Genomic DNA, 11,533 nt, shown 5'->3' on the forward strand with positions numbered 1-11,533 from the left:
TCTATCGTACCTACATCTGGGTAAGACCCTTAGGTTATCCATCCTAGTTGTAAAGGAACTAGTCTCACAATGTGCATACACCTTTCAATACCTACATTCAACCTATAGTTAACTATCTTTATACATACATGGCAGAGAAGGTGTAACTACCTATAATTGTTCTTTCACACATATACTCAATATTGGCAAATATGAAAGGAAACTATACCTAAAAGCATATCTATTCATGTGCTTCGCAGCTAAAGACTTCTCGGTATCTTGATCCTTTTTACTTTAGGTTAAGTAAATATTACAAAGGCCTACGTTTGCTTATACATATTCATACACGGCTTTTCAACAACTGTTTTCTCGAGGCGTAGCAATCGCTCAGCGAGTTCATCGTATTGATATTATATTTTTGATTCATTAGGTTTAGGTACCTAACTCTTAATTAACTACCTAACTTAATATAGACCATATCGACACGGGTGTGGTATCATCGTATACAAGAATAGGTATATTCGCCGTCACGATGGTCCGAATACAGATCATGTCAGACCTCCACTTGGAGCTCGACGAGGCTTATGGACGTTTCAATATCCCTCCGGAAGCACCGTACCTAGCACTTCTAGGAGATCTCGGCAACTTCGCCTTCCACGGTATGCAATACGCGGAATTCATCGAGCGCCATCTCCTCCAGTTCAAAGCCATCTTCTACGTACTTGGCCCTAAGGAGGTAAATGGATTATCCTAGGAGGTGGCCAAAACAGCGGTCGAGAAGTTTCGCCATAACGTACAAATGAGAAGGAAAATCCCAGGTTCGAAATTGGGAGATTTCATTTTCCTCGACAATAGCAGATATGACATACCCAACGAAAAGGTTACTATCCTCGGAGCAACGCTGTTCACTAATCCACCTCGTGGTCAACGACACTGCACCGATGCTTATTATCGAAACGATCTACTGACTAACTACGATAGTCGAAAACAGATGTCCGCCCATTTCGACACCATGTCCTACTTATCGCATGAAGTTGCAGCACTTGCACGCGAAGACCCTAGACGCTCTATCATCATCCTCACACACCACTGTCCAACCATAAATGCCGAAGCTGTAGGGCAACCTCCCGTGGTAGATCGTGGGGGCATGAAGTACCGATACGCGTCCGACTGTACGAATGAGCATCCGTGGATTGAAGCAGATACCGTGAAGCTGTGGGCCTTTGGCAGCACACACTATAACTGCGATTATGTCGATGAGAAGACAAAAAAGCGAGTCTATAGCAATCAGAGAGGATATCCTGGCGAATGCCACGATTTCCGTATTTACGCCATCGTTGATATCAGCGCATACGATGATATATATGACGATACCCTCGAGGAGTCCCCCATAGTCAAAGCTAATTACCCGCACGGCCCTAACCTTCAACATTGACATCTCCGTATGGCCTGGCGACGCTCTCCTCGTAGCTTGTCGAGAGCTAGCGATGTTTATATATATCCATGTATAAACTAGTATAGCGTTAACAGTCTAGAATGTCTATTGGCCGGGTCAAGAACACCGAAACTGACTAGTGATGGAGAATTCGTCATTATGAAATCACTAAGAGAATACATGGGCAATTTTTATACGGGAGTTGGACAGGCTTGTACCTGGAATTCCGTTAAGGCATTACATTCTCATGTTGGAAAAGGAGGCCGTCATATCGGTCGACACTCGGATAACGAATAAAGTCATTTTCGGACACTATGATGAAGGCCAGCAGGGGTCGTAGTAGGATGGCGATTATGGACAATTGGTATAAGAGTGTTGATAAATTATATTTCAAGTATATGCTTATTAACAGAGAGATTTGGCCAACCGCGACGAAGTAAAGCTTCTGCATTACAGTGTACAGTGCAGACTTCTAGGCCTACTTTGTAGAATACGCAGCAAACATAATATGACTTTTCTGGCGTAGCTATAGCTGGATTTCAGAGTTAGGCATGAGCACAGGTGATCTTCGACTTCAAGACCAGGGGAGGCAAAACAGGGTACTCGAAGAATTCCTCTTTCGTGTCGCCAATCGTGTAGTTGGAACCAACTTCAAATAAGAATGATTCCTTTATGTCGGAAAGTAGGCGACATAAGGCCAATATGTCTCCTGTCGGATCCACCAGTCCAATATCTTCGTGGCCATGTTCTTCTGCCGGTGAATCGGGACCCAGGACTAAGTCAACTTCTTTCACTTTAGGAAAGCTCTGCATTAAGGCGTATTTGTTGTAGGTTTCCCATGGTCGTCTGATATCAGGCTTAACATAGTCGAGAGCAAGGTTGACGGTATCATCGATGCCGGAAACGAGTTCCGTAAAAGACCGTAAGGCGTCGTCATAGCCCATATAGGGAGGTCGAGGAAGGTAGAGTATATCTATATCGGGACAAAAATATATCCTTGGTTCGTGGGACTTTGTGCCAAAGGATCTCCTATAAATTCTTAAGGCTTCAAATCGAGACTCTTGGCAGACGTGAAGAGCGGACGGTGGCGCCGTTGATGATGTACATAGATCAGCCTGGCTATCGTATAAGACCTCGACTACCCTTTGGTGACAGGTATGCCTCCATATTTGGAGCCTCAACTCGGTAGGCAACAGAGATAAATAAATAAATGAAGCCTGATCCGACATCGCATGTAAGCTCATAAGGTAGAGCGATGGGTTGATGATGATGATGATGATGATGATGATGATGATGATGATAATAATAATACCAAACACGACTACGAGATCAAAGCTACGATATCTGGAGAATCCAATTACCATCGTAGTACGGGTAGGATGAGTCAGGTATATATGAAGAACGGAGGCCAAGCCACATGGAAAAGGGCATTGATTCAAATTAAAAAATCCACATTGCCCAAGACCCAAGCTAAAGCAAAAATACCAAAGTACGTACGTTGAAGAAAGACAGGTTCCCTGTCGCATAGGGCCTGCGATGTATGTAATTCTGCGGCCTGTGACACTGGATTGGGCACAGCTTTGTACAAAATACAACAAAGAACGCGCCAAGGAAGCAGATCGTCCGGGCACTTGAGCGTAACGAATTGCCAAGCTGATGATCGAGAAGTCTCCTATCAACCAGGTTTTACAGTAGTACACACATACATACCGACAACAGACCGAGTGTAGGTACTATGTAGACCGACCGGAAGGCCAAGTGAGGCAGCTCGCTTAAGCTCGGTCTTTCTGGGGTCAAGATGACGCAAGAAATATAAGCAATTATATATTGTATCTACCGAGACGTAGATGGGGATGGGGATGGGGATGGGGATGAGGATGGGGATGAGGAACGCATCGTGTGTGAGGAACGAGATATAGCCGGGGCGAATCTTGCGAGCTGCGAACTGCGAACTGCGGATTGCAGATTGCGGGTTGAAGATAGCGTGTACTATGTATGTAAACGAAGGAGGATCTCGGAACACACGATGCACAGAACGTCGTCGACGCCTAAAAGATACTAACGATGACTACCACGAGATCAAACAGGTCCATAATAACCTAGGTTACCAAAAAAATTCTGCTGTAGTAATAAGACAGGAGTGAGAAAAAGAAAGGCCAGAAGCGTCTTTTTTACGCCCTAGCGTCCCATTTGAGAGGAAAATAGAGGATGATACAGGAGAAAAATGCGGGTGGACTGGCCGAGTCCCCTTCCAAGAATGTCCAAAAATGTACAACAAATGCCAAGATCGTATGATTTTGGTGGCAGGTCGAGGAAGGAGGTGACAAAAATGATTTCTTACTTTAGCAGCTTAGGCCCAGGTAGCCCCGGGCGGCCCAGGTGCAAGTTCAGAGGAGCCGCGTCGTTGGTACTTTATGCCCGATCGCTCCCGAATTCGGAATTACTTACAGGGTCTGTCAGGCCACAGCCCACTATTTTTTTTTCTCCCGCGACTGGGGGGGGGAATCTGCTGGGGGCCACGAGGCTTTGTGGGAAAGGGCTGTAGAAGCCAAGCGGGTGAAATTGAAAGTGCTGGGGGATATGTATAACTGGGGACATCTTTACTAAACGAAGGAAAGAGCCTGTTACCGGCATAAAAAAAATAAAGGATATTACCGCGGTACGATCCGACTTTTGTCCAATGACTTCTTGTATGATAAGGTCGTAAGGGAAAGTCTTACATGAAGAAAAGGACAATTTCCTTCTATTCCCAACTACATGTATGTACCTAATCATTATGCCTTACTTAGGTACATTCGCGTATCTCTTGTCATACATAGGTACCCTATACCCTAGGTACCTTAGGTACCGATAGACTTACCCTAAGCCACTAATACAGATAGCTCAAACAAGTATACGGCTGCCGAGAAAAGCCTACAAATAAATGTACCTAATCAACAATGTAGTACAAAGAAATCGGTGGAATCGGCGAAATGTGATAGGTCAACTATTGGAAGTCAGGTCACGGGCCACTCAATAAAATTAAAATTTCATCTGCCCAAGCTGCCAAGTCTCTATGGCATCTCATGAAGCGGACATGGATGAAAATAGAAACCAATTTCCAGAGTGCAAATTCCTTCCATCAAAATTTGACCGCTCAATTAATAACTTCGGCATGCAGCCTCATGCAATTAACCCCACTTATTAATAAGTCAGGGACCGATGAACCTTGCTTCATTACTCATCCTATGACGTAGCAATTCTATCAGTAAATCAGTGAATACTTCATCTACCCAGTGTTGATGTTGAGCAGGATGACTAGCGTTATAGCCTCATCATCTTCGGCGGCTCTCACATTCGATCTGGTCGCGAGGTGTTCCGTAAGTGAACATGAACATAAAATATAAGATATCGTTTCAGGACTTAGTCTGACCACCCTCAGACAACTCGAGCACGAGCTTCTATCCTAACCCTTCCTCATGGACCGGTCCAACTTCCAGTCTTCATGCCTGTGGCAACACAGGCATCGTTGAAAGGCTTAACTCCAGAACAGTTAGAAGAGACCAGCTGTCGTCTATGTCTGAACAACACTTATCATCTGGGCCTAAAGCCTGGACAGGAGGTGCTTGCTGCAGTTGGAGGGGCACATAAACTGCAAGGATGGAACTACAACCTACTCACAGATAGCGGAGGGTATGCTACCTCTTTTTTGAAAATGGGAAGTCTAGCCTACTGAAAAAGTTGACGACTAATTTGTCATAAATAGATTCCAGATGGTTAGCTTACTCAAGCTGGCCAATATCACAGAAGAGGGTGTTAGATTCTTGAGTCCTCATGACGGCACGCCGATGCTTCTTACCCCTGAGCACTCCATATCTCTTCAGAACACTATCGGCAGCGATATCATGATGCAATTAGACGACGTATTAGTGACTACCTCACCAGACGCCGTGCGGATGCGAGAGGCAATGGAGCGCAGCGTTAGATGGTTAGATCGGTGTATCGCCGCGCACAAAAATCCAACCGCACAGAATCTGTTCTGCATTATTCAAGGCGGATTGGACCTCGATATGCGAAGGGAGTGTTGTGAGGAGATGGTCGCTCGAGATACACCGGGTATCGCCATCGGTGGACTCAGCGGTGGTGAGGCAAAGGCGGACTACTGCAGAGTAGTAGTTACCTGTACCGCGCTCTTACCTGAGCTGAAACCCCGGTATGTGATGGGAATTGGGTACCCCGAGGACCTGGTTGTCAGCGTTGCCTTAGGAGCCGACATGTTCGACTGCGTTTGGCCTACGCGCACGGCTAGATTCGGAAACGCAATCACACAATACGGCGTCCTCAACCTACGCAACGCCAAATACGCCAACGACTTCGGGCCTATAGAAGATGGCTGTGGGTGCAATTGCTGCCGCAAGGACGGGATGGGCATCACCCGGGCATTCGTGCACCACAACACGGCTAAAGAGACGGTAGCGGCGCACTTGCTAACCATGCATAATGTCTGGTACCAGCTGGACCTGATGAAGCAGGTCAGGGAGGCGATCATTGCCGACAGGTATCCGGCTTTCCTGCGGCGGTTTTTCGCGAACTTATACCCGGATCAAGCTAATTACCCGAAGTGGGCGGTAGATGCCCTACGGGGCGTAGGGGTAGATCTATATGAAGATATATGAAAAGCTACTTGTTCGTGTTTGTGTGGTCCGTGAAGCCGTGATATCCCGACACGGGACTGTTTGCCGTGTTACTCCAACCGAGTCGGAAGTAGTACTAATGAACTTTGCCCCTTTATTCTGCCGTTTTCTTCCATATGCCATCGATCTTCCCAGCTCACGTAAACAAGACTGCGGCCTCTTTTCATTGATAATTGCCTTGCTTACATATAAGTCAACTTATGAATTAACTTATGAATTATTCGTATAATTTGACTGAGTCTAAGTCTTGAAGCCGGCTCATGTTTTTATCTCGCTCCACCAAGACACCTTGGGTATCCTAATAAATAGAAATGACCCATCAACTATCTTATACCTCGACACTAACTCTAATAACCCAACCATCCTCATTCATTACCATAATGAGTATATCAAGAAGAACTCTTATAACACCACACGATGACAAGCACACAAGCACACGTGCCTTCTTTAAAGAAGGGCAATGAGTGAAGGTCCATGCGCCAAGCCCGTGCATGGTTTGGATTTGCGGGGAAGTGGATCTACTGGCCCCACCTTCGATGATCTACATACATAGGTTCAAGCTCCCGAGCCTTCGTCTCACAACAGGCCAGACTTGCATACGTCAGTCCAACCTTCCTACTGTGAGGTAATCTGCAATTGCTACCCTCGATCGACTTTCCGGGCAGATCACACCTTTACATACATAGGTACTCGGCTCCCTTCGTATGGTAGCAATTGGGCCCGTCGCATGCCAACACCACGTACCCTTCGCTACAACTAAGCCGCCGCGCTGATTGCTACCTTTCTATTACCCACCATGGCCACGCGAGCAATGTCAGACCTATCCATCAACCCCTCCTCCACAGCCCCCAAAGGCAAATCCAAGAGCAAGAAAGCAGCCCCAGTAGCCGACTCCTGGGAAGACGAGGACGTGCCCTCAGACACGGAATCCCAATCCCCCCTCCCCGCCGCCTCCTCCTCCCCGCTCTCCCCCTCCGCCGACCCCAAAATCCACGGCTCGGGCTTCGCCGCACCCCCTCCGACACCCAGCTCGCCATCCTACAGCTCGGGGACGCCTCCGTGGCAGTCCGTTCCCGGCGCGGCATCGGGCAGCAGCAGCGGCGGCGAGGCGGAAGGCAAGAGGCCCGAGAAGACGGACGCGGTGGCCCGGCGCATGATTGCCAGCGCGCTGGGGGTGCGGGCGCCGCGGGCGACGGAGGAGCAGCGCGCGTACGACCGCGCGGTTAGGGAGAAGGAGCGGAAGAGGAGGGAGGAGGAACGCGAGGCGGAGAAGAGGAGGCTGGAGGAGGCGGAGAGGGCGAAGGTGGCGATTTGGGAGGATTGAGGGGGGTTGGAGTAAAGGTATGGCCTATCAATCGAAACCTATAGGGTAGGTAGGGGGGAATGGATGGGATGGTTGGTTGGTTGGTTTAGGATCGGTGCAGCACGGATGGCCCTGTCTGTATGTGGTATTCAGAGAGCGCTTCCGTACGTACCCGCCAGTGTATATTGGATAGGGGAGGGTGCTTTGTGCGTGGTTCCTAGTGTTTTCAGCGCTTGTTCAAATTCGACCTTAGGTTTGCCCGTGTAGGATATGGATTTCAAGAAAATTGGTTAATTAATACACTGTCTCTAATGCCTTGTATCTATCTAGAATGAAGCTATAGTGTCTGTGCCGTGATTCTTGGTGTCGGTAGAGAATAATACATACGGGTCTTAGGATGCCCTTTCAATGATATCTTAGGTAGATATATTATGAACGAAGTATTTTAATTTATATACGAGGAGGAAATATTTACTACCATCATAATAAATTGAAGTGGTGGTGCTTTTTATTCTCGTAGGTGCTTTATACACATCTCTAGCTAGTATACAGTTTTATGGTTGGATAATAGGGAACTATATACATAGGATATTATGATACCCTAAGTTTGTACAGTTGGATAACGTTTTCCTTGCTCCTTTTCATGTCTTACAAACACTTGCTTCAGTCGTAATATACACCTAAAGACCTGGGCCGGTTCACCTGCCGAAGACTGGGCCGGCAAGATATGGCTTGCCCTTCCAAGTTAAAGTCAGCCGTTTCCCAGCCTCTTTAGCAGCACCATTAGAGAACCTGACAGCGACACCCATTGATTCCAGTCCTCCCTCCTCGGCCCTGCTGTTCCACAACATCTGCTCCAGCCCGCCGTCCTGCGAACACAAGGCATAGCCCATAGGCCAGCTGCTAGTAGCCATCGCATCGCGGACGCCCTGGGTAGCCGGCCTCTGGGAGACAAGTAAAGCCAGAAGGCCGGGGCCGCTGCGCCACCCAGGGGGCGCACCCGCGAATGTGCCTTCGAGCTCGCGTATGTGATGCGGGCCGATTTTTGTGCTGTGCGATGCGGAGGCCTTGCATTGCACGAGGACACGCAGGGGGTAGTCTGGAGAGGAGGGCACATGCCACGTGCCGAGCAAGTCGATGCCGCAGTCGGAGCGCCCGCCCACGCGCTTCAAGTCGAACCCGAGGGTGCTGAGCGAGTCGGCTACGGTATACTCGTACTGCGTGCCGACGTACGTCTTGGACTTGAGGTCTAGGCCCGTGCGGGCGGCGTAGGCGGCGTATGATGCCAGATCACTGTGCTCGCTATTTATGGCATCGGGGTATACTAAAGGGCGAGTCGAGTCTGAGAAGGGCCGTCCATGGTGGTGGTGGTGATGGTGGTGGTTGAATGGGCGTTTATAGGAGACGGTGTTAATGATCGGAGGGGTTGAGAACCGTTGGCGCCATATCGGACGGTGGCTTATGATAGACCTCATTCCATTACTAGTCCAAGGACCTTGGTCGGTACCGAAATAGGTACCTATACCAAGATGTATATGTAGTTGAGAAAATGGATGAGTGAGAAGTGAGAGCTCTTCAGCCCGTTTGCTTCAAGTTGAGTACCTAACCTAAGGTACGTACTTGTCTTATATATTCTTATCGATAAACCTTTATCAGTAACACATGCATCTGCAACCTGCCGCCCCACCATATTATCCCTGTACATGTATGTATTCCGTATTCCGTATTCCGTACTTCGTACCTTGTCGATTCAACCAATGCGAATGCGTGTAAGCTCCGAACCGCAAACCAACACAATACTTTGAGCTCATGAGCATGCCATCATGGGAGACAGACTTACTCAATTACAAGATGCTGTTGATCAGGTTAGTATTTCAACAGGATTGGCTTCCTCCAACAATGACTGACTTCCGAGGATTCAGCTAGCCCAGCAATTTGTCGCATGCATTCACTACATCAACCGACACCACAACCTCGAGACGCTAGGTCCCAACGATCAAATTAGAGATGTGAAGCAGGAGCCTGGTCAAGAAGAGGGCAAGTCAACCCAGCCTAACCTGTGTCCAGACATTCCTATACAACTAGCTATTCCGCCATATACTAACCCGTCGAATCCGAACAGTGGATCCTCACCCGGACGACGTCTTCAAAGCCGCGCAAGTCGAGCTCGCTCAGGACCTCATTACGAAAGAGCAACAGATCGAGCTCCTCATCTCCCTTCTCCCCGGCCTCGACAACAGCGAACAGGACCAAGAGCGCAATATCAAGGAGCTAGAGGAGGAGCTTAAGGTCGCCGAGGCGCAGCGGCAGGAAGCTATCAAGGAGAAGGAAGATACGATGGCGAAGTTGGACGCAGTCATCCGCAGCATCAGACGCCCGCACTAAGAAAGGAGTGGAGCAGAGTGGTAGAATATTGATACCCCGGTCAGGCGTTCAGGTTATCGTTATGAATTTCTCGTAGTCTATCAACAAACCCAGAGGGCTATGGACTAACCTATATTATAACTATGGTTTTCTATAACATAGAGCTCTATTGTCCCCTTCTGATGATGATATACCCAAAACGCCTCGATCCACGCCGTATGCCATCCCCGGGCTCTATATTATATGTTGCTTATGCTTAGTTTTCCGATTTGAAGAATTGCGAGAATATTCCCCGTAGCTCCTCTAGGTGTCTAATCTGGTATTTGGACGCCGGGGACGCCGGTACTGGTAGTCCCTCTTCGACAATGTGGACTGATGTCCAGCCTAGGTTTTGAGCACCTTGTGCGTTGGCGAATGAGTCGTCTAGGCCGAGTTAGCTACCTTCGAATGAGATATGTGTATGTGTATGTGTATGTGTACGTACCAACAAAGTAGCAGTCCTCGGCTTTTTCTACTCCGGCTTCCTTCATCGCCTTAGCGAACATGTCCTTATGCGGTTTGCATACGATAGGCATCTGCGAGTAGTCGCAGTAAGTAAGGCCCTCGAACTGGTCTTCTATGCCCAAAAGCCTAACGACCCTCCGACCATGCGTGACGTATGCATTAGTGAGAAGCCGTAATTTCACTTTGGACTTGTCGACGTCCTCGAGTAGTTTCCGCAGCTGCGGATTAGGCTTGATGATGTTTTCGAGAGGTAAAGCATCGTCGACCTTAGCGTTGTAGTCCAGGGGGTCGATTTGATGATGCCGTACTAGACCCTCGATGGCAAGACCGTAGTTCTTGTAGTACTCTTGGTGAAGCTTGATGGCTTCTTCTTCAGGAAGACCTAGATGTGTCGCAAAATATCTGTCTATTAGGTCCGCCATTAGATCATGGACTTTGGTACCTGGATTGGCGGTCAGTATAAAATAAATCCCTCCTTGTAATTTAATGGTGAGCTGGGCATACTTCTGGGATAAAGACAATTATCAATATCGCTATTTAAGTCATTAGTCTCAACATATATGTCTAGGTAGGTAATTAAGAGAGGATGGTCTCACAAAAATAAAACAGGTCTGGAGTCTGTTGCCCCATTGGACACTGTGGTTTGTGACCTCATGCTTGACATAAATGTAAAAGCTTTTGGGGGAGTGATAATGCGTCTGACTTGACGAAAGCCACTGTTTGAAATACGACTGCACATGTAAACTCTATAGTGTTGAAAGCAGCTGTCAATATCAAAGGGCGGGAGAGAAACTTTTGTTAGATGTTGGCCTGTTTGAGCGGTTGAGTGGTTGAGGCGGGTGAGGGGAGAATGATCCAGGGTCAAGGAAGTAAAAATTTAAAGAATTATCATAATTAAGACTCGGCAAGTAGGACTAATACAAACATATTTATACTCGATTCCTCTTATTGATATATGTAGGTAGGTAGTTAATGACTATTCTAAATATATTCTAAACATATTGATGAGTGTTAATTAATACTGCTCTACGCTTTGTTTTGAGTCACCGGCAAAACGAAGACATGCATAGGTAGGTAATGTATGTTAGGTACATATTGTCCTACTCCAGCCTTACTTTAAACATCCTACAGGTCACTAGGATCTTCAATGCTATTTGGTGGAGATGTTATTTGAAGCAGTTAATAAGTATTATACTGCTTTATTTATATAGCAAAATACAAACCTGTTCGAATATTCTAGCTTAGTCTTTGCTTAAATAAGTGATTTTAAGTAGC

General features: G+C 47.4%; 7 protein-coding genes across 7 annotated transcripts; 4 read left to right on the plus strand and 3 right to left on the minus strand.

Annotated features, from left to right (window-relative positions):
• Positions 1-42: 42 nt before the first annotated feature.
• F4813DRAFT_348340 (uncharacterized protein) lies at positions 43-1,268 on the plus strand (the record flags this gene model as incomplete). The annotated part of the gene is made up of 1 exon (XM_049242073.1): positions 43-1,268. A coding segment is annotated over exon 1 (485 nt), but the record flags the coding sequence as incomplete, so codon positions are not given.
• A 419-nt stretch (positions 1,269-1,687) lies between these two features.
• Positions 1,688-3,289, minus strand: F4813DRAFT_264150 (uncharacterized protein). The gene has a single exon (XM_049240296.1). The coding sequence runs from the start codon at positions 2,938-2,940 to the stop codon at positions 1,960-1,962; it is 981 nt and encodes a 326-aa protein (XP_049102767.1). The 5' UTR covers positions 2,941-3,289; the 3' UTR covers positions 1,688-1,959.
• Positions 3,290-4,481: 1,192 nt separating this feature from the next.
• On the plus strand, positions 4,482-6,082 carry F4813DRAFT_348346 (Queuine tRNA-ribosyltransferase). Its single transcript, XM_049242074.1, has 3 exons — positions 4,482-4,773; positions 4,836-5,086; positions 5,160-6,082. The coding sequence occupies exons 1-3, from the start codon at positions 4,696-4,698 to the stop codon at positions 6,067-6,069; spliced, it is 1,239 nt and encodes a 412-aa protein (XP_049102768.1). The 5' UTR covers positions 4,482-4,695; the 3' UTR covers positions 6,070-6,082.
• Positions 6,083-6,660: 578 nt separating this feature from the next.
• F4813DRAFT_348348 (uncharacterized protein) lies at positions 6,661-7,903 on the plus strand. The gene has a single exon (XM_049242075.1). The coding sequence runs from the start codon at positions 6,884-6,886 to the stop codon at positions 7,409-7,411; it is 528 nt and encodes a 175-aa protein (XP_049102769.1). The 5' UTR covers positions 6,661-6,883; the 3' UTR covers positions 7,412-7,903.
• Positions 7,869-8,972, minus strand: F4813DRAFT_348349 (uncharacterized protein). The gene has a single exon (XM_049242076.1). It carries the CDS (start codon positions 8,863-8,865, stop codon positions 8,089-8,091), a length of 777 nt encoding a protein of 258 aa, XP_049102770.1. The 5' UTR covers positions 8,866-8,972; the 3' UTR covers positions 7,869-8,088.
• Positions 8,973-9,213: 241 nt separating this feature from the next.
• F4813DRAFT_386216 (CSE2-domain-containing protein) lies at positions 9,214-9,775 on the plus strand (the record flags this gene model as incomplete). Its single annotated transcript, XM_049246383.1, has 3 exons — positions 9,214-9,255; positions 9,313-9,451; positions 9,513-9,775. The coding sequence occupies 3 exons, from the start codon at positions 9,214-9,216 to the stop codon at positions 9,773-9,775; spliced, it is 444 nt and encodes a 147-aa protein (XP_049102771.1).
• Positions 9,776-10,010: 235 nt separating this feature from the next.
• F4813DRAFT_386217 (pyrimidine 5-nucleotidase) lies at positions 10,011-10,913 on the minus strand (the record flags this gene model as incomplete). Its single annotated transcript, XM_049246384.1, has 4 exons — positions 10,011-10,177; positions 10,239-10,700; positions 10,763-10,791; positions 10,855-10,913. 4 exons carry the CDS (start codon positions 10,911-10,913, stop codon positions 10,011-10,013), a joined length of 717 nt encoding a protein of 238 aa, XP_049102772.1.
• Between the last annotated feature and the right edge of the window lie 620 nt (positions 10,914-11,533).

Source organism: Daldinia decipiens (genome assembly GCF_022478715.1).
Source record: "Daldinia decipiens strain CBS 113046 unplaced genomic scaffold F4813scaffold_5, whole genome shotgun sequence".
NCBI classification, from domain to species: domain Eukaryota; kingdom Fungi; phylum Ascomycota; class Sordariomycetes; order Xylariales; family Hypoxylaceae; genus Daldinia; species Daldinia decipiens.